At 37.1% G+C, this 23008-nt stretch overlaps 1 protein-coding gene across 6 annotated transcripts in view; it reads left to right on the top strand.

Annotated features, from left to right (window-relative positions):
- INVS (inversin) overlaps positions 1-23008 on the top strand; it is a 155726-nt gene that overhangs the window by 6438 nt on the left and 126280 nt on the right. For all 6 annotated transcript variants that reach the window (XM_045467784.1, XM_045467788.1, XM_045467787.1 and 3 more), the window contains one exon: positions 13688-13854. In XM_045467784.1, coding sequence (XP_045323740.1) covers positions 13688-13854 — 167 coding nt within the window. Of the gene's footprint in view, positions 1-13687; positions 13855-23008 lie in introns of those variants that run through there.

Consider the following 23008-nt stretch of genomic DNA (forward strand, 5'->3'; position numbering starts at 1 on the left):
CTGCCATTAGGTCAAGAGACAGAGAACATTGTTCCCCTAGAAACCCCTAATACCTTCTACCCTACTCCTTGGAGTAATTTGCTTTTTTGACTTTTACAATAATAATTACATTGTAATTTTACCACCTAGGTATAGATCTTAAACACTATAGTCTAGTTTTGCCTTTTTGAACTTTTTTTAAGTGTTCCATGTTTTCTTGTACTGAAAGTTACGTATACAGTTTTGTCATTTTCCTGCTCAAAATTCTTTGCTTCCCATTATACGTGGAATAAAACTTAAAAGTGCACCTGTTCCTCTTTCCCTCTCCAGCTTCACCTTTATCCACTCTGTTCCGAGAAAAACTTGCTCTTTCATTTTCGCAAACCCACCAAGCCCTTTTCTGTCTCACGGCTTTTGCTGGAAATACTGTTCTCCCCATTTTCTCTCTGACCAACTCTTACTCATCCTTCAGTCCTCAGATTTTAGGTCATTTCTCCAAAGAGGACTGCCCTCAACATCCAGTCTCAGTGAAATTTTTTTGTTGTGTTCTTAGAACTCTGCAGGGTTTTCTTCATTGAACTTGTGTATTTATACATATGACTATCTTAATATCTCTCTCCCATAAGCTAGGAGCCTCCGTGAGTATAGACTGTGTCTGTTTAATCCATCACTTTATTTGCAAAACCCAGCACGGTTCTGGACACATAATAGAGACATGAGATATATTTGTTGAAGGAGTGAATAAATGTTACAATCATTCTTTTAAGTACCTTTCCTCCTAAGAGGCCTATAATCATTTTGAGGGCCAGGATTAATGGTGAATCAAGTTTAATCAAATTGAATTAAATTAAACTGATTTGAGAGGCAGGTTAGGACAAAATTCCATTGGAAATTTTTTTTTGTAACTCAGAATACCTCAAGAAAAAAAATGTCTTATAAAAGGAACTCTTGGGGCGCCTGGGTGGCTCAGTCGGTTGAGCGTCCGACTTCAGCTCAGGTCATGATCTCGCAGTCCGTGAGTTCGAGCACCGTGTTGGGCTCTGTGCTGACAGCTCAGAGCCTGGAGCCTGTTTCAGATTCTGTGTCTCCCTCTCTCTGACCCTCCCCTGTTCATGCTGTCTCTCCCTGTCTCAAAAATAAATAAAACGTTAAAAAAAATTTTAAAATAAAAGGAACTCTTTATTATTTTAATGAAAAATAACCTTCAAAGGAAACAAAACACACAGTGTTTTATAAATTAAAAACGGTTATACAGACTCAGTCATACAAATTAACTAAGTGTTGCATAACAAAACTTGAAATATTCTTATAACTTTAAATCCCAAAGGAAAAAAAGGTCCTTGAAAACAAAGAAGGACAAAATTCTGTGAAACCAGCATAGAGCTGATAAATTTATTTTATAAATGAGTTCCTTCTGTGTTCTATCATCTTGCTTCATTACCAAGTTTGAGCTGTTAACACTGCTCATCTTTTCAGAATTCTGCTGTCATGTCTTCTGTGAAAAGACCGTCATACCTGTGCTCCTGGCATTTCCCCATATTTGTATATCTCTATCAAAGTAATAACTGTTTCATCTCACATTTCAGTGTATCTTATGTATGCTTTTATTTAGTGCATTTTGACGATCTCTGAATAGCTGCTTTTTCTCTTTCCCAAACTCATAATATAGTACTACAGATGAATAATTTTTTTTCTTGAATCTTTGCTCACCAACTGCTCACTAAACTCATTCACTTTAGCATTTTCTGTTTTCCCTTCTCTGTTTCCATGGAGAAGTATGTCAGTGATGTGTTCGACTCCATGGAAACAGATGAGCATCTCTTTCTACATACACAACTAATTAAATCGAACACTTTCTATACTGTCCATTGTTCTGGAGAAGGACTGAGGAGGCTTTCTCTGAATGAGACATCATTTTAGAAGCGATTTTTAGTGTTTAACCTAATACAACGGATTAATGTCTTAACATAACATTATGTCCTCGATTCAGATGATTTAGGGCTCAATCTTGGGCCCCAAAAGCATAAACATACATAGCAAAATCCTTATGTATCATGGTTGTCATTTGTAGATATGTAGCTTTTTCTCTTAACATTAAATTCAGATAATTTGGATGAATACCAGTGATATAGTTGATAATAAAATTTAGTAGATTCATATTAATACTATACAATGTAGTATTGTAGAAAAGATGTGTGTGGATTTTAGAGTCACATAAATCTGAGTTTTGAGTTCTGGCTTTGTCATTGCTTCACTGTATTACCTTGGGTAAGCCACTTAATCTTTTTTTTTTTTTTTTTTAAAGAGAAGCTTTTAACGTTTATTTATTTTTGGGACAGAGAGAGACAGAGCATGAACGGGGGAGGGGCAGAGAGAGAGGGAGACACAGAATCGGAAACAGGCTCCAGGCTCTGAGCCATCAGCCCAGAGCCTGATGCGGGGCTCGAACTCACAGACAGCGAGATCGTGACCTGGCTGAAGTCGGACGCTTAACCGACTGCGCCACCCAGGCGCCCCAAGCCACTTAATCTTTTTGAGCCTCCATATCCTCATCTGAAAACCATAGACCATAATGCTTTATGTGAGCGTTCAATGGGGTAATGACTGTAAAACATCAAGGGTAACTATAGTTAATAATACTGTAGCATTTATTTGAAAATTTCTGAGAGTAAAAAAAGAAAGTTTTTAAGAGAGTAGATCTTAAAAGTTCTCATCACAAGAAAAACTTGTAACTATGTGGTGACAGATGTTAACTAGACTCACTGTGGTGATCATTTTGCAGTAGATACAAATATTAAATTATTATATAGTCGACCTGAAACTAACATAATGATATATGCTGAGTATGTCTCAAAAAAAAAAAAAAATCCAGCATCATACTTGACACATAGTAGACAATAAAAAGACCTTGTTACTGTTATTATTTTATCAGGTTGGACTTAACAGTAAAATGATCCAGGCTTACATGGTTTTAGAAATGTCTCAAAATGAAAAATTACTAAATGCAATGAAGAATAGTACTGTTTTCTTTGTGAAGACTGAACGGAATAATTTGTAGATATGCATAGTGCGTAATGATTGATCGAACCATCACTGCTAATAGCGTTTGGGGTTGAGTGGTCAAGTGACAAGACAACACCATTCTGATTATACCACAACTTTTGATGCCCCATCCATGTTCTAAACAAGTGTAAACCTCTTGAGTTATTTTCTCTTTTTGACTATGACCTCTCCCAGCACAGTAGTTTGGTATGGCAAGGAGTCTCATAAGTAGCAGACCAGTGACATTATTTCAGGTTAACATCTTACTTTACCTCAACCTTGACCTTAAACTTTAGGGTCACTAAATGTTTTATGTATGTTAGCTCGTGTGTGTGTGTGTGTGTGTGTGTGTGTGTGTGTGTGTGTGTTTATCAGCCTACATTTGTATGTACTCATACTCATAATAGTAATAAAATTAGCCAGCATTTCATAAAGTCATGTTCTATGTGCCAGACACTATATAAGTGTTTTGCAACTCAATAACTCATTTAACAGCAAAACACTACAGAGTTTTGAATATTCTTATTACCCTCCTTTTATAGGTGAGGAAACCGAGGTGTAGAGAGATTTAGTGACTTGTCTGTAAGTAGCAGAACTTAGATTAGAGCCTGGAAGTCTGATTCCAAAGCTCATGCTTTTAACTACTAAACTATGGATCCTCCAGACGTGGAGATATCTCTGTGTACACATGCACATTCAAATGTATGGATACAGAGAGAATGAGAAACACAAGACAGGAAGAGCTGATTAGGTCTAAACCTTGACTGACGAACTGAATGGTTATCTAAATAGGACTTTTCCTAACCTTTTTGGCAATCTGGTAAAGCTTATGTACCCCTTCTCAAAAATATGTTTTTAAGAGCTTATGCATGGTATATAGGGATCCAAAGTAAAGTAGCTATGTTGAAGTACAGTTATCAAACTATTTTAAAATTATGATATTGCAGTATACCTACAATCATATTTTATTGATACATTAAATAGCAAGGTCTAATGGAAGATCTAACAAGTATAATTTCAAAATAGCAATGAGTTTAAATGCTATTTTAAGATACCACAACAACTATAATGAGATAATATGTGATAATATTTTATAAAATCTCAAGTGATCTCAAAATGTAATATGTCCCTTATTATTATTATAATTCTCATTTTATATGTTAGGACACTGAGACTCAGAAGTTAAGAAATTTAGTTGTAAGGTTAATAACTGCACAGCTGAGACTCAAACCAATTTATTTGATTTTGAATCCTATGTTCTCTCTATTGTTTCCATGTTGCCTTTATAACAATAAGCGTATAGTTTTTATTTTTTTACATTTATTTATTTTGAGAGAGAGAGAAAGGGACAAAGAGAGAACCCCAAGCAAGCTCCACATTGCCCGAACCCATGAACCGTGAGATCATGCCCTGAGCCAAAATCATGAGTCAGACGCTTAACCAACTGAGCCACCCAAGTGCCCCTAAGCAAATAGTTTTTTTTTATTTTTTTAATATTTATTAAAAAAATTTTTTTTAATGTTTTTACTAATTTCTGAGACAGAGTATGAGCAGGGGAGGGGCAGAGAGAGAGGGAGACACAGAATCCGAAGCAGGCTCCAGGCTCCGAGCTACCAGCACAGAGCGTGACACGGGGCTCGAACTCACAGACTGTGAGATCATGACCTGAGCTGAAGTCAGACGCCTAACCGACTGAGCCACCCAGTTGCCCCAGTGTTTATTTATTTTTGAGAGAGAGAGAGATAGAGCAGGAGCTGGGGAGGGGCAGAGACAGAGGGAGACACAGAATTGGAAGCAGGCTCCAGGCTCTGAGCTGTCAGCACAGAGCGTGACACGGGGCTTGAACTCACAGACTGTGAGATCATGACCTGAGCTGAAGTCAGACACCTAACCGACTGAGCCACCCAGGTGCCCTAGTGTTTATTTATTTTTGAGAGAGAGATCGAGCATGAGCTGGGGAGGGGCAGAGACAGAGGGAGACACAGAATCTGAAGCAGGCTCCAGGCTCTGAGCTGTCAGCACAGAACCCGACGCGGGGCTCAAACCCACAAACCATGAGATCACGACCTGAGCTGAAGTCGGATGCTTAACCAACTGAGCCACCCAGGTGCCCTTGGTTTTTAAATGACCACAAACGCCTTCCCAAGATTGTAGCTATACAAAAGGTGTAATGTATGAAGTGGGCGAAAGCAGATGAAACGCATCTTTGATGCCACACGCAGGTAACATTTTACAACAAGCAAATAAAAGGTTAATAAAGAATGCTGGGGGTGTCTGGTTGGCTCAGTCGGTTAAGCGTTCGACTTCAGCCCAGGTCATGATCTCATGGTTCATGAGTTCAAGCCCCGCATCAGGCTCTGTGCTGATAGCTCAGAGCCTGGAGCCTGCTTCGGATTCTGTGTCTCCTCTTTCTGCCCCTCCTTAGGTCACGCTTGCACTCTCTCTCTCTCTCTCTCTCTCTGTCAAAAATAAATAAACTTAAAAAAAAAAAGAATGCTGGATTTGCTCGTGTTGGACAGTGTGGCACAGTAGCTATTAGGTAGCAGCTATCACTGTAAGTGACAGTCATATCTTCTAACTGCTAAGTTGGAGCTCTGGTTTCTGCACGTACCAACCCATTAACCATCCAGACTCTTCTGCTTCAGCTAGCCTTAAAATAACTGCATGCTGTGGAACAGTGGCCTTCCAGTCACGGTCCCATCTCAGCTTTCTGAGCTATGTTCAGGCTGAGCACATGCAGAATGCCAGCCCCCGGTAAGCAAGCACCATTTGGTCATGGATTAGAGGCTATCTCCACAGTCGCCAGAGTAATTAAAACAACAGAGCACACTAGCCAGCTGCTTTCTATATTAGCTGCTCCTGGCAGCAATTCAAATTTAAGTGCACTGCTGTAGAGTGAATATGAGTTTACATCCCAAACCCTACATGTGTGCAACGTATTGCAGTTACCAAACACTTCCAAACAGGAAATTATTTCACTCAAACATCAAAATAAGCTGTTGTGCAGACTGGACGGGTATTGGCTGAATGCTATAATTGAGAGAACTAAAGAAGGGGGGGATGGTAGGTCAATAAAGGCGCAGGCCTCTCTTGGTTATTATTCCCTTTTAGCCAGGAAGCTCAGAACCTGATAGGATTCCCGTTACTCAGAAACTAGCCATAGAGCCGCTGTCCCCTAAAGCAACTCAAAACAGGACCTAAATGAAGCTGAATGCTGCTTTTCTAATCAGGAATAGGGGATACATGCTTTCAGACTCCTCAAATACACAAATTCTGCCACATAGGCAGGCACAACATACTGGATGGTGGCCACACAACCCAATTAAATCTTCTCTGTCAGCAAGTGTAATAACCAGTCACGCAAAAACAAGTATTTCAGGGATTGAAGAGGAGGCTTGAAGTTTCCCTGTACCTTACAGAAGACTTGGGAAAAGCATAGCAATTGGCCTAAAGTTCTATATCCTAGGAGGTACAGTTACCTATTAACCCCATGGTGTTGACTTCACTTTGGCCCTAAGAAGCCTAGTCAAGTAGCATTATCCCAGTACATGATGATTGCCTCCGTTTCTGAACATGTGTTCTTGTGACCACAGTTCCCAAATCTTCTCCCTCAGTAACATGTCCAATGAGAAATTAAACCTGAATTACCATCATCTTGCTAATCCTACATACTGCTGTCTTTGCTTACCACTGGAAGCCAATACAGTGGCAGAGAATGCCCTTCCATCATGAAAGACCAGGTAGAGACTGGTCTTGTTTGCGTATTCTCTAGAAGTATCATTTTAACTCCACCAGGGCTCAAATGATAAAAGGAACATGCTCTACCTATAATATGGTTTAGTTTTATTAATGAGTTTGGGTTTAAGCGAGTCCTTATTTATAAATGCAGTGATAGACTCTCTGGAAACTTCTGGATTAGACATTAGACATTGTGGAGGGAATAACACCCAGCACTGTGTTACCACTCAGCACAGGGGCTTCTTTTATCAGATACGGTGAATCAGATGCAGAAGTTGCCTCTGTCTCCCAAACTGAGATTCTGAAAAAGAACACCTACCTCCTCTAGGAGTTATACACAAATTGCAAGTCTCTTTCAGATCTCAAAAGCGATGACCTCTCTTGCTTTATTATCAGGATACATGGAAACGTGAATCAGCAAAACGAGTTATCTAAGAAACTATGAAGTACTTCTGGGTCCTAACACATCCAAGATTTAAATATATATTGAAATATATTATTTATTTATTTATTTATTTATTTATTTATTTATTTATTTTTATTCATTTTTGAGAGAGAGACAGACAGACAGACAGAGTGTGAGCGGAGGAGGGGCAGAGAGGGAGACAGAGAATCTGAAGCACGCTCCAGGCTCTGAGCTGTCAGCACGGAGCCTGACGCAGGACTCGAACTGACAAACCACGAGATCATGACCTGAGCTGAAATTGGGCACTTAACCAACTGAGCCATCCAGGTGCCCCTATACTGAAATATTTAGAGCTAACACAGTAGCTTAATCTCAGGCACAAAACAAGTAAAACAGAAGTGTGACACCTTCTCTTTCTTCTCCTAGCATTTATATTTCCCTTCAAAAATATTTCATTGGAACAGCTTTAGCAGAGTTTATGCCAAAGCACCTTAAAAGTAACTGGCTTCCCTCATTTTCAACTTGTATGTGGTTACCCTCAACTTATATATGAATACCTGATCGTTGTCTGTGATGAAAGTAGGAAATTTTTTTTTTCACTTAAAGTACATGTCAGGAAGTATCTTTTGTTGTTGTTTTAAAGTAAACTTTATTGAGGCATAATACACTAAATACAGTAACCCCAATCCTTGCTACTCTAGAGTTACTTAATTTTAACAAATATGTAGTCAGGTAATCATCACCATCAAGATATAGGCAAGTTCCATCTCACCCCAAAATTTCCCTGTGTCCCTTTATAATCAATCCGTCTTCACATCCCAGCCCTTGTAACCACTGGTCTGTTTTCTCTCCCTACAGTTTTATCTTTCCAAGTATGCGGTGTAAATGAATACCATATGGATCCTTTGAAACAGAGTTCTTCCACTTAGTATAATACATTTGAGATTTTTTTCCTGGTTGAGTAGGTCAGTAGTTCATGCCTTTTTATTACTGGGAAGTATCCTACTGTATGGATGACTACAGTTCTTTTGTCATTCTCCACTAGAAGGGCAATTGGGATTATTTCCAGTTTTTAGCAATTATGAATGAGACTTCCTTAAATGTCCAAATACAAGTTTTTTTTTAATTTAAAAAATTTTTTTCAACGTTTATTTAATTTTGCGACAGAGAGAGACAGAGCATGAACGGGGGAGGGGCAGAGAGAGAGGGAGACACAGAATCGGAAACAGGCTCCAGGCTCTGAGCCATCAGCCCAGAGCCCGACACGGGGCTCGAACTCACAGACCACGAGATCGTGACCTGGCTGAAGTCGGACGCTTAACCAACTGCGCCACCCAGGCGCCCCCAAATACAAGTTTTTATGTGAACATCAGCTTTCATGCTTTTGTTTCTCCTGAGTAAACACCTAGGAAAGAGATTATTGGGCCATGTAGTAAGTCTATGTTTAACTTAATGAGAAACTGGCAGTTTTCTGTAGTGGCTATACCATTTTGAACTCCTACCAGTGATGGCTGAGAGTTCTCATTGTTCTGTATCCTCACCAGTGTTTGGTATTGTCAGGTTTGTTTTTAGTTTTGGTTTTGTTTTAACCATTCTAATAGATGTGTAATGGCATCATATCATGGTTTGAATTTATATTTCCCTGTGTATTAATGATGTTTGGCATCTTTCTACATGTGTATTCGGTGAAATTTTTCTTTAAAACTTTTACCCATCTTTTAATTTCTTTATCTGCCTTTTTATTATTCAGTTGTATTTTTTTATTATTCAGTTGTAAGAACTCTTTCTTGGGGGGGTGTTGAACTTTATAAGTTCTTTATATTTTTTGGATACTAACCCTTTATCAGATATGTCATTTGCAAATATCTTCTCCCCTTCCATAGATTGCCTTTTAGTTTTGTTGGTTTATTCTAGGTAGAAGACTTTATCAGATATGTGTTTTGCAAATATTTTCTCCCAATTTGTGGCTTGTCTTTCCGTTTTCTTAACAGTGCCTTTCAAACAGCATTTTTAATTTGGGTGAAATCCAATTTATTGATTTTTTTTAATGGATTGTTCTTTAGTATCGTGTCTAAGAAATCTTCGTCTAACTCAAGGTCACAGAGATTGTCATTTTTGTTTACTTCTAAGAGTTTTATATAGTTATAAAGGTGTTACATTTAAGATTATGATTCACTTTGAGATAATTTTTGTATATGGTGAAAAATATAGGGAAAGTTTTTGGTTTGTTCATTTTTTTAGTTTTGTGTATGGATGTCCAGGTTTTCCCAGCACCATTTATTTAAGATTATCCATTGGTTTGCCTTTGCACCTTTGCCAAAAATCAACTGATCATATACATATATGAGTCTGTTCAGTACTCTCAATTCTGTCCTATTGATCTAAGTGTCCTTTTTCGGCCATTTAACTTAAATTTGAATTTATGGGCATAAAATCATTCATAATATTTCCCTATTTTCCATTTAATGACTTCAGGCTCTGTAGTGTTGTACCTGCTTTCATTTCTGATATTGGAAATTTCTGTCTGCTCTGTTTTTAATGATCACTCTGATCAGAGATTTATCAATTTCAGTGTTTTCCAAGAGCCAACTTTTAGTTTCATTGATTTTTTTTCTAGTGTTTTTCTAATTTTAATTTCATTGATCTCTGCTCTTATCTTATTATGTACTTCCTCTGCTTGATTTGGATTAAATTGGGTCTTATTTTTTTAGTGCCCTAAGGTAGAAGTATAGATAATTGATTTGAACCTATTGTTCTATTGTAATACAAGTATTCAATGCCGTATATTTTCTTCTAAGTCCCCTCATGTGTAGAGTATGAACGTTACAACAGTACTTTTATTTTCATTCATTTAATTATGTTTTTTAATTTCCCTTGAGATACTCTCTTTAACTCATGGAATATCTGTGTGATGTTTAATTCCCAAATATTCAGTGATTTCCCATTATATTTCTGTTATTGATTTGTAATTTAATTATATTGTCAAAGAATATGCTTTGTATGATTTCACTTCTTTCTTTAAAGTCTATTTATTTATTTTGAGAGAGAGAGAGAGAGAGAGAGAGAGCAAGCACAAGAGGGGGAGGGGCAGAGAGACAGAGAGAATCCCAGAGTGGGGCTCAAACTCCTGAACCTGAGTTCGATCATGACCTGAGCCAAAATCAAGAGTCGGACACCCAACTGACTGAGTGACCCAGGCACCCCTGTATGACTTCACTTCTTTAAATCTGTTAATGTTTGTTTTATGACCCACTATATGGTCTATTTTGGTTAATGGTCCCATCGGTGGGTTGTTTTTTTGTTTTTTTGCGGGGTTTTTTGGTGTTTTAAAAGGTTGTATATGTGGCTGTTAAGTGACATGATCAATAAATATCAGTTATATCCTGCTGCTTTAATGGTATTCAGTTTTTTTTCTGTCATCACTGCTTTTCATTTTAGTAGTTCAACCAATTATTGAGAGAGAGAAGGGTATTGAAGTTATCCATTATAATTGTAAATTTTTCAAATGTTTCATTCACATCTATCAGTTTTTGGTGCTTCTACTTTGAAGCTCTGTGATTTGGTACATACACATTTAGTACCAATTGTTATGTATTCTTGGTGAATTGATCCCTTTATCATTATATAATGTTTCTGTTTGCCCCTGGTAATTGTCTTTGCTTTGAAGTCTATTTTATCAGATTTAATATCTGATATTAATCAGCTTTCTTTTAATTAGCACTTATATAGCATATCTGTGCTCATTGTTTTACTTTTAATCTACTTATTATATTTCAAATGAGTTTTTTTATAAATAGCATATAGTTGGGTCTTTGTTTTATATCCACCTCTTTTTTTATTGGTGTATTTTTTGTCATTTACCTTTAATGTAATTATTGGTGTTAAGATTTAAGATTTCTAGTTTATTATGTCTTTACTGTTTGTAAACACTGTTTTCCATTCCTGTTTTTTCCCCTTTCCTGTCTTCCTCTGAATTTCTTAAATGTTTTTAGTTTTCAATTTTAATTTATATGTAGTGGGGCTATTTGTAACAGCTTTATTGAAATTTGGCATACATCCATACCATGCAATTCACCAATTTAAAGTACAATTCAGTGAGTTTGTATATTCAGAGTTGTACAAACATCACCATGATTAATTTTAGAACAACTTTATTACTCCCCAAAGAAACCCTGTATACCCTTTAGCTATGACCCCTCAAATGCCTGCCTTATTTATTCCTCAGCCCAAGCAAGCACTGGCTATAGAATTCTTGTTTGACAGCTCATCTCCACCCTTACCCCCAACACTTGAAAAATGTTCTGTCAATAGTTTCTCATGAGAAATACATTGTGACTTGAATAGTTTTTCCCTTATAATATGTTCTTCTCTCTGGCTGCTGTCATGATTTTTTTCTTCTTTAGTTTTCAAGTTTTGATTATGATTGACTCAGCATGGATTTCTTGGGGTTTATTCTGTTTGAGTTTTGCTCAGCTTTTTAAATCTGTAGGTATGTGTCTTTCATCAAATTTGGGCTATTTCCAGCCATTACTCCTTCAAGTATGTTTTTAGCACTTCATTCTTTTTCCTCTCTTTCTGGAACTCTGGTGATATGAATGGTAGGTACTTTGTTATTGTCCCATGGAGCCCTGACACTCACTGATTGTTTTTGTTTCTGTCTTTTCTATCATTTCTTCAGATTGCATAATATTTATTGGTCTGTCATCAAGTTCAGTGATTCTTTCCTCTGTCATCTCCATTCAGTGAGGTTTTTATTTTAGTTATTTTATTTTGTTATTTACTTGTTTATTAAACTGTTTATTATTCCGAAATTTTCATTTGGTTCATCTTTATATTCTGTCTTTCTTTGCTGTGACTTTGTATTTTTCCATTTGTTTCAAGAATGTTCACAATTTCTTGTTGGAGCATTTTTATCATAGTTACTTTAAAATCCTTGTCCGATAATTCTAGTATCTATATCATCACAGTATTTGTGCCTATTGATTGTCTCTTTTTGTTTAATGTTTTTCTGGCTCTTGGTTTATCTAATAATTTTGGATTATATCCTGGACATTTTGTGTATTTTGTTATGAGACTCCGGATCGTATTTAATAATCTCCTATTTTAATAGACTGACAGTCTGTTTTGGTTTAGAATGAACTTTCTGTTCCAAAATTGTGGACTATGGTTCAAATGTCATGTTAGTTTCCATAGCTCTTACAGGGATCTTCTGGTCTGCCCTATGTGTGTGCTACCCAAGCTAATTTAGAACTTCGACAGTATTCTACCCAGAGTTCACTTCTCAAAACTTTGGCTACTTTGATTCTGGTTAGTTTGACACATGGACTGCCCAGAGTTGTTTATGACTTCATGCACCAATTTAAAAAATTGCTTTCTCCAGCCTCTTCCTCTCCATAATCCTCCCCACTTATCTAGTTGGAAAGGGCTAAGATACTATGTCATTGCTATCCTTTTCTTAATGCAGGGCATGATGGTTTATAGGGCTCCTCTCCACAGTCTCTGCCATGCCTAGTGGGGGGCATGTATGTGCTTTAAGTAGAGCAAGTATAATCAACAGGGTTGAGTCTCCCAGGGCTACCCTATTCCCAATCTTGGAGAGAGCAGGCTTCCTGGGGAATTTTGTATCTACCCATTGGTGTTTCTGGTTGTGGGTTACTTTAGCACCCAGGCTGTCTTTAGAAGGGAAAAAAAAAAAAAAAAAGGAAAGAAAGAAAGAAAGGGAAAGGAATACAGGGAACTCACCATTAGGTTGTTCCCTGAGTTCCACAGTCCCTAGTTTGTCTCCTTTTCTCAACCTTTCATGTATTTTGCCTGGGTTTTTAGTTGTCATTAGAGGAAGGATCAGGGTAGTATGCACTTGCTCCATATTGTAATGGGAAGCCAACCATGATTCAGTTTTGTATCCCTTGTAAATGCATACCACAACGTGTAGTGTATGGTCTACACAAAAGAAAGGAGTGAGAGGGGAAAATAAGTAGCTCCGTATCTCACAATGGTAATTCAGCATAACATGGTAGTTAAGAATATGGTCTTTATTTTTTTAATATTTATTTTTTTATTTCTGAAAGAGAGAGAGAGAGAAAGAGAGAGTGAGCACAAGCAGGGGAGGGGCAGAGAGAAAGGGAGACACAGAATCCAAAGAAGGCTCCAGGCTCCGTCAGCACAGAGCCCGATGCAGGGCTTGAACCCACAAACTGTGAGATCATGACCTGAATAAAAGTTGGATGCTTAACTGACTGAGTTATTCAGAAGCCCCAAGAATATGGCCTTCAGAATCAATTATCAGTTTGAGTTTTAGCTCTACCTACTTTCAGTATAATATAAACTGGTTTCTTAACTTCTCAGAGTCTCAGTTTCCTATAATATGGGGGTAGTGGTATCTGTCTCATCGGGTAAGTAAAAATGGCATATATTTCATGCTTTTAACACAAAGCTTGATAATAAAGTTGACAAATGTATTCCTAGTTATACTAGTAATAACAACAACAATTACCAAAGACCACTGTTTTCTTATACTCATAGGAAACTCTGCCCTTAAAGACAAAGAAGATCAATTTGGGAGGACACCACTCATGTACTGTGTGTTGGCTGACAGACTGGATTGTGCAGATGCTCTCCTGAAGGCAGGAGCAGATGTTAATAAAACTGACCACAGCCAGAGAACGGCCCTCCATCTTGCAGCTCAAAAGGTGAGAAGTTAAATTCCTTTGAAGTGTAAACCTTTTGTGAGATATTTGTACATTGATTAATGGGACTATGGAATAGACAGATAGTAAAGAAATCACAAGTATGTGACTCTTAGTTCCATTTGTTCTCTCTGGAAGCAGTCTATACTGCAGAGAATAAAGCACAGATAAGCATGAGTGACCCTATTCACTTATCCGCATTCCTTAAGCAATGGAATTCATTTTATGATCTAAGATTAAGTCAGGGAAAAGTAATAAAAATTGTATGTATACTATGACAGACCACATTACAAATCGATTTATGCATAGGGAAAAAGCAAAAAGCAAAGACCAAAAAGAAAAACACTAAGAGGGTGCCTTGGTGGCTCAGTCAGTTAAGCGACCAACTTCAGCTCAAGTTATGACCTCGCAGTTTGTGAGTTCGAGCCCCATGATGGGTTCTGTGCTGACAGCTCAGAGCCTGGAGCCTGTTTTGGACTCTGTGTCTCCCTCTCTCTCTGCCCCTCTCCTGCTCGCGCTCTGTCTCTCTCAAAAATAAATAAACATTAAAATATTTTTTAAAAAACACTAAGATATTAATAGTGGTTGAGTTTTAACATTGGTAATATGTATGAATTTTGGTACTTTTTACTGTTTAAAAATTTCCCCCTCACAACTATTAATTATCTTTTACAACAAAAAGTTGCAGTCTCTCTTAAAGTATAGGCATTAAGCATAAAAGAAATTTATTTTCTAAATGTATTTCACCTTTTTAAAAATCTAAAACTGTATTGCCAGTATAAATAATTTCAGGTTTGTTAAAGACATTGTCAAGAGCTGAGATTTTTGAGATTAAACATATCAAAAAATTAAAATGGGAAGCTTATAAATTTATTTAAAGACTTCTTTATCTGAAAATGATTTTTCCCTCTGTAAAATTATGGTGTATAAGATATATTTCCAGTGCCTGATATTCTTCTTTTTGTTATTTTAGACATATATTTTTGGAATAAAAAGCAATAAAAATTAGCTAGATCCAGCAGAAACTATTAGAGTTATTTCCCATTAAAAAATGTGAACCAGATATAGCTGATTAATTGAGGGGTTAGAAAAATACCTTTTTCATTAGTTGACTACATAAAAAGAGACTGACATTAAGAGATACTACTGAATATGCTAGTTATATGCTGTGATCAGTTAGGTCTGTCAGGTTATTCCCAAAGTTATTGCTCTTGAATTTGCTTTTCATTATAGTAATTTTTTTAAAAATCTCCCTCATTTTCAATTTCTGTTTTAACTACTGTTCAGGTATTTGTAACCTTTCACCTAGGCTTGTCAGCTGTAAAAATTATTCACTCAGGAGGGGTGACTCCATTTAACTTGTTATCATAAAAAAGTAAACATTTCAGATTGGAAATAGCCCTAGTATTAAGAATTTGATACACTTTAGATTTTTCACTGTGGTTCATGTAGATTTAAAACCCAACTTCAGGGGCGCCTGGGTGGCGCAGTCGGTTAAGCGTCCGACTTCAGCCAGGTCACGATCTCCCGGTCCGGGAGTTCGAGACCCGCGTCAGGCTCTGGGCTGATGGCTCAGAGCCTGGAGCCTGTTTCCGATTCTGTGTCTCCCTCTCTCTCTGCCCCTCCCCCGTTCATGCTCTGTCTCTCTCTGTCCCAAAAATAAATAAACGTTGAAAAAAAAAATTTTTTTAAAACCCAACTTCAAAAATGTAGGTAGCTTCACATCAAGTGGGTCATGTGAAAAAACTGGGGGTTTGAGTCAATGAGCCTACAGCCATGTCATCTTTGTAGAGGTGTAGCGTGACAAAAAAAGGCTGAGAAATTGGGTTAGTTATAAGTTTTCACAAGGTACAGTGCATTGTTTTCTTTTGCTTTTTGTTTCTCCTTTATTTTTTCTTTGTTTGTTTGTTTATTTTGACAGAGAGAGGGAAAGAGCAAGCACGGGGGAGAGGCAGAGGGACAGGAAGAGAGAATCTTTTTTTTTTTTTTTTTAATTTTTTTTTTTTCAACGTTTATTTATTTTTGGGATAGAGAGAGACAGAGCATGAACGGGGGAGGGGCAGAGAGAGAAGGAGACACAGAATCGGAAACAGGCTCCAGGCTCCGAGCCATCAGCCCAGAGCCCGACACGTGGCTCGAACTCACGGACCGCGAGATCGTGACCTGGCTGAAGTCGGACGCTTAACCGACTGCGCCACCCAGGCGCCCCTGGAAGAGAGAATCTTAAGCAGGCTCCATGCCTAGTGCGGAGCTAGAGGTGGGGCTCAAGTTCACAACTGTGAGATCGTGACATGAGCTAAAATCAAGAGTTGGATGCCAAACTGAGCCAGCCAGGCACCCCACTCCTTTATTTTTTAAATTGTGACTTTCTACAGCATCAAAGAATAAATAGAACTATATTTACGTCACAATTTACATAGCTGATTTCAGAAATAGCCAGTTTCGTGGTCTTTTGACTATCTGATAATTATACATTTCCTCCTTTTCCCCCTTTCTCTGTGTTGCAGTTTGTTTTTGCATATTTGTCAAAAGCGGAAATGTATCTTTAGGCTATACTAACACTGGTAGAATTTCCAGAACAAGAGTGGTCATAATTCTTTAATATTCTGCTCTGTCCAGATCAAAACTGGGTTTTGTGTTTGATTTTGTGCTTTATGCAAAAGCACCATTATTTTTCAAAATCAGAGCTAGTGTAGATCAGGCAGGAATAAGAATGTGAAGGATCTAGAAATAATTTTCAAAGAATAGTTGGAGATGACATGACCCACGTCACACCTGGGACACCCTGCCTCTGAGCAGATACAAACACAAATTTTCTTTAGAGCAAACATCTTCACCCCAAACCAGGATTCTCCCATATTGCATAGACCAAACAAGATCTCACAGTGAAAGATCACCAAACATTTGAGGAAGGAATCTACCATGAATGAGAGTCAGCAGAAATGATAAACAGATTTATTCCCTCAGAAACCGATATTGGCATCATTAGAAACACCATGTAAAATAACCATTGATGGAATGGTTAAAGATAGAAGAAATCAGAAAAATGAACAATCAGTAAGAGACTCTCATGACTAGGCATCAGTTCTTGCCATGACCACTTATTTTAGAATAACCTATCCACCAAAAACATTTATAAAAACTGAACAAAATATATGTACATAGTTTGAAGGCATTGTGAGCAGTCAGCATAAGCAGGATCTAAGAAATTACAATCATTCGGAGAAGAGAATCATGGGAAATGAACACCACATTTATCTCCTTCAAGGCATCTTCCAAAGTAGGACACAAAAGAATACAACCCTAGCAGGAAGTGATTATCTTATGAGGCTGAGAAACGACAGGTAGAGTCTGGAGTTAGCAGTTGCTGGAAGGTGAAAGGGCAAAATCCTGGAGAGGAGGGAACTGCAGAGAAAGAACTTGAACATCTGGGTACAAATTTTTTGCTAATTGTTAGCAGATTCCTAATCTGTGCTTGTGCTGGGCGAGGCTCAAAGAAACCCAGCAGTAAACAGCAGCTGGGAGACCAAAGAGCTAAGCAGAGATTGTTTTAAAACTGTCCTATGTTTTCTTTCCTGTGTAAGTCTTTAATACATAACAAGTTGATTTTTGTATAGGGATCTATTCTCATTTTAAAACATATGAATAACTAATTGTCCCAGGACAAGCTAGCTTATTAATTTTTAGCCAATTAGTGTCTGCTGTGTTCCAGTGCCAGGCTTTTATACTGTGTACCTCCAATCCTTTTTTTGTTTTGTTTTTAATTATGGTTTTTAAATAAAGAGTCTTAGGGCACCTGGGTGGCTCAGTCAGTTGAACATCCAACTCTTGATTTTGGCTCAGGTCATGATCTCATGGTTCACAGGAGCAAGCCCCACGTCAGGCTCTGCACTGACAGCATGAAGCCCACTTGGGATTCTCTGTCTCCCTCTCTCTCTCTCTCTCTCTCTCTCTCTCTCTGCTCTTCCCCTGCTCACGTCCTCTCTCTCCCTCTCTCAAAAATTAAATAAATAAATAAATAAATAAAGGGTCCTGAATACGAGGGAGCTACTTAGAAAATTTAAAAATAAAAGTTACACCATAATAGTACTTTAGGGAGACAAATACGACAACTAAAGCTCTTTTGGAAGAGGAGATAGGAGGTACATAGAAAGTTATTACAGTTCAGGCCAATAGAGAGGAGGAGTTTGGTCTAAGAGATATATTGTGGAGGTAGAACTGTTCATCCATTCCATAGTTGCCAAATGTCTACTATGTAGTCATGATTATGCATCTAGAGAGAATATAAAAAAATGAATCACATATGTCTGTGGTGAAAAAGTACTCTCCATACTGATACCTATTAAACTTCATTTGTCTTTGTTTAGTCACCCTCTCTGATCTATCAGATATCAAATATTCTTCTCAAGGCTTGTCTATCCCATTCGATTCTGTTATCTGTGAACTCAGAAGTGTGCTATTTGCATAATCATCAGTATTCATGTATATGTGCATGAATGCATTCATTCAAAATATATTCAAACTGTTACTGTGTAACAGGTGCTGTGCTAAGGCTTTGGAATACAAAGATGAAAGACATGATTCCTGCTCATAAGTTGTCTACAAAGATCGTTAATAAAGATACCAAGTGATAATTAAAGCTGGCCTTAGATATAAAGCCTTAGATATAGATATAAAGGTATCTACCTTTTATATCTAAGCATTTTATGAAGTATCAACAGCCATGCCATGTAAATAGTCATTTATTACTACTGACCTGAAGATCAACCATTCTCATATGTTATTTACTATCTTTTTGCTTTTTTTGTGATAGTGACCTAATTATGTATCTTTCATTAGGTTGATTAGTAGGAAAAACTCTTGGTCCCGTAGCATTTTGTTCATGTCTCCATTAGAGCCCCATTATCTTGTACTGTAATAATTGCTCACTTGTCTCTTTCCCACTGGACTGGATCTCCAGGCAAGAACTTTGTTTTCTTTGTTTTTGAATCCCCTAGAACCTAACACAGTGTCTGACCTGTCTTGGCCAAATGAATGAATACACTTTGGGTTACTTATATAGAAAGTCATTATTAATACAAATGCCAGACATTTTGTTTATTAGAAACATTTATCCGGTTTCAGAACACATATGTGGGAAAAACTTATTGAACCGTGCTGATTGGCTTACTTACTTTGACACATACTCACTTCTCTGGAAACAAATTGCTGTTTGTCCAAGCAGCTAAGAAAATGGTACCCACAAGAATAAAATTAATCTCAATATACTGAACATCTGTACCTAATTTATTTTTCATTTGTACCCTCAGCTTAATCCAAGAAGGCAATCAGTCATACCTTTTCTGGGTTTCTCACAAAAGATACCTAATTGTTAGAAATGTTTTCCTCCAGGGAATCTGCTATTTCTCTCACTTCCACAGATACATTTGTTTGTTAATAAGGATAAAAAAAGTCTTGGCAATCTTATTAAATGTTAATAGTTATGCATTTTTAATCTTCCAGGAGGTTATTAGTTTGGTTTCGAGAAGATTAAGACTACCCACTGAAAAATATATCATGTTAAACACAAAAACTAAAGAAGCTTCACACTGTGGTTGTGTTGTGTACGTATATGTGCGTTTTTTTAATTCACCACATAATTCTCAATTCATCCTTGAAAACTGAATATTAATTTTCTGTTTTCAAGATAGGCTGTTTCCAGGTTAATGACTTAAAATAATTAAAGGAGAAGAGTAGAATACCTCTGAAACTTTTCAGGAAAACTTAATACCAAGTAACAATATTAAGATATTAGATTCCCTTACTTTATACACACTCATTTAATACACAAACACACCGAACAGTCCATCTCCCAGTCTCCTGGAACTCCGTATCCCTGTGTGTGCGTGTACATACACATACATATACATACTTCTGCTTAACTCCATGCCTACCACCGATCATCATAAATTTCACTTACCTATTTTCACCCAACTAATGCTGTTAGTTCCTGTCTTAGCACAATTCCTGCCATTTAAAAAAGATTCAGTTAATGTTTGTGTAATGAATTTATGAATGAAGGAATGAATCGATAAATTCGAATGCCAGATAAATTTATTATGAATGGTATGATCTTCAAAACTGTTGAAATTTAAACTGGTTGTTATGTTTATTCCTTTTCATTATCCACCTCAACCCCATATAATTTTGTTAGTGGTATTTTACAAGACTCTGTGAGCTTAACTTCCCATCAAATATCACTCTGGTATGCCTCAATTTCTTCATCTATAAAATGGGATAATATACTTCTCCCTGTCTGCTTTATAGGAATGATGTGTTCTTAGATAGAAAGCATTTTGGTTGGTAGAGAAATATACTAAGACTGTAGGTTATCAATATTATCGCTATTGGTCATACTGCAATATAGGTATAAACTTCATAGTACTCTTTAGGAATCAGTAGATGTCAGAGATAAAAAGGTCCTTCAGGATCTTCTAGTCCCAATCTGTTATTGGACGAAGAAATCGGGTCAACTTTCCTTTCAATTCTCTTTTTTAACAAATTACTCATCATTCTCTTTGCCTTTGCATATACCCGAATGTTTTTTGTCTTATTTTTAAGCTACTTTTTAAAAGTTTTTATTTAAATTACAGTATAGTTGACATACAGTGTAATACTAGCTTCAGGTGTACAATATAGTGATTCAACACTTCCATACATCACCTGGTGCTCATCACAAGTGCACTCCTTAATCCCCATACCTATTTCACCCATCCCCCCACCCACCTCCCTCTGGTAACCATCAGTTATATATTATGACTAACCATCATATATTATGGCTGAGTAATATTCCATTATATATATATTTTTTCTTTTTTTTTTTCGTGATATCTTCTTTATCCATTCATCAGTCAGTGGATATTTGGGCTGTTTCCATAGTTTGACTGTTATAGATAATGCTGTTATAAACGTCAAGGTGCCAACAGACTCATGAAAAGATGCTCAACATCAGTCATCATCAGGGAAATGCAAATCAAAATTACAGTGAGTTATCACCTCACACCTGTCAAAATAGCTAAAATTGACAACACAAGAAAAACAGATGTTGGCAAGGATGTGGAGAAAGGAGAACCCTCTTCCACTGTTGGTGGGAAAGCAAACTGGTACAGCCACTCTGGAGAACAGTGTGGAGGTTCTTCAAAAAGTTAGAACTACCCTATGACCCAGCAATTGCAATACTAGGTATTTACCCAAAGAATAAAAAAATACTAATTCAAAGGGATACATGTACCCCAAAGTGTAAATTAATTATTTAAAAAAATTTTTAATGTATTTTACTTTTGAGAGAAAGAGGGGGAGGGGAGGGGCAGAGAGAATGAGAGAGGGAGACACAGAATCTGAAGCAGGCTCCAAGCTCTGCACTATCAGCACAGAGTCCTGATGCAGGCCTTGAACTCACGAACCACAAGATCGTGACCTGAGCCGAAGTCGGACGGTTAACTGACTGAGCCACCCAGGTGCCCCAAATTAATTATTTTAAACTTACAGATAAGAATAGAGAATCATATAAAAATACTCAGGTAACCTAATACCCAGAAGAGATAAAACTGAATATTTTTTGTTTTTGCTCCAGATTTTCTTTAATGAAATAAAACATTATAGATTCACTTGAGGTTTTCTGTTTATCCACCCAAATCCCATTCCCCTCTTTTCATGTCTCCTCGGTCTATCTTAATTTTGGTGGTTTCAATCCCCATGCATATTTTTCTACCTTTTCTTTATAGGGATATACCCATAATCAATATTATTTCACATGTTTAAAATCTTTATATAAGTGGTATTATATGATATGTGTCATTCCCCAACTTGCTCTTTTAACATTTATGCTAATGATTTTGAGGTATATGTTGAAACACGTAGCTCTGTTCACAAAAGATTATATGCAGATTCTGAAAGACACGTGAAAATGTGTCCAACATCATTACTAATTAGATAAGCGCAAATTAGAGCCACTGTGAGATACTACACAATCATTGAATGTCTAAAATGAAAAAGTCTGATAATACCAGTTGGTGGAGAGGATATGGAACAGGTGGAACTCACAAACATTTTTAGTGAGAATGCAAATTGATTAATCTACCCTAGAAAATGGTTTGACAAACCTGAACACACACACACACACACACACACACACAGTCACCGCAATTCACATTCCGATCCCAGTAATACCGAAGAGAAATAAGCACCTCATTCTACCAGAAGGCATGTATGAGAATGTATGTGACAGCTTTATATACAGTAGCAAACATTCTTAGTAGTACAAACCTCCCAAATGCCTAGCAACAGACGAATGGGTAAATAAACTGACGTATTCCTACAATGGAGTACTACACAACAAAAATAATGAACTACTGATACATTGCACCATGTGAATAAATTTCACAGATATCATGTTGAGTGAAAGAAGTCATGTATTTTTATGAATTTTAAGAACAGGCAATACTTTATGGTGATTCAAATCAGATTCATGGTTACCCAAGATATAGATATTGACTGAAAAGGGGCATAAAGGAAGCTTCCAGGGATACTGGAAATGATCTATATCTTGATCTGTGTGTTCATTACATAAAAAGTTCTCAGTCTGTATACTTAAGATTTATCTACTTTATTGTTTATATGTTCTGCCTCGATTTAAAAATTATTTTTGAAAATGGAAAGATGTCCAGAACTTGATGAGTGTTATTTACAGCATGTATTATTTATAGCATATATTATGTGGGATAAAGAAGAATGGAATCAAGAATAGTTCCTGATATAAACTTTGAAGCACTCTGGCCACATTTCCCCAACCTTAGCTTCAGAAGCTCTATGAAAGCCCTGTATCTAGACTCTAACCCAGTGGTTCTCAAATTTGAACATGTATCAAAATGACCTGGATGCTTCTCTGTAGTTGTATTCACTCATTAGCTCATCTTAACATAATTTACTAAGTGCCCACTCTACCACACATTATGTAGTCAGTAGATACCTGAAGAGTAAGCAAATGAGGTTTTGGCCATTGGGATGCTTCTGGAAGAAGGCACCAAAAGACATCTGTGATGCCCGCATTACTTAGGAATGTAGTAAGTCTGAGTGTATGAAGCCCTTATATTCTGGAATCCTAATGATCTCTCAAGAT

This window comes from Leopardus geoffroyi, chromosome D4 (genome assembly GCF_018350155.1).
Source record: "Leopardus geoffroyi isolate Oge1 chromosome D4, O.geoffroyi_Oge1_pat1.0, whole genome shotgun sequence".
Lineage (NCBI taxonomy): Eukaryota > Metazoa > Chordata > Mammalia > Carnivora > Felidae > Leopardus > Leopardus geoffroyi.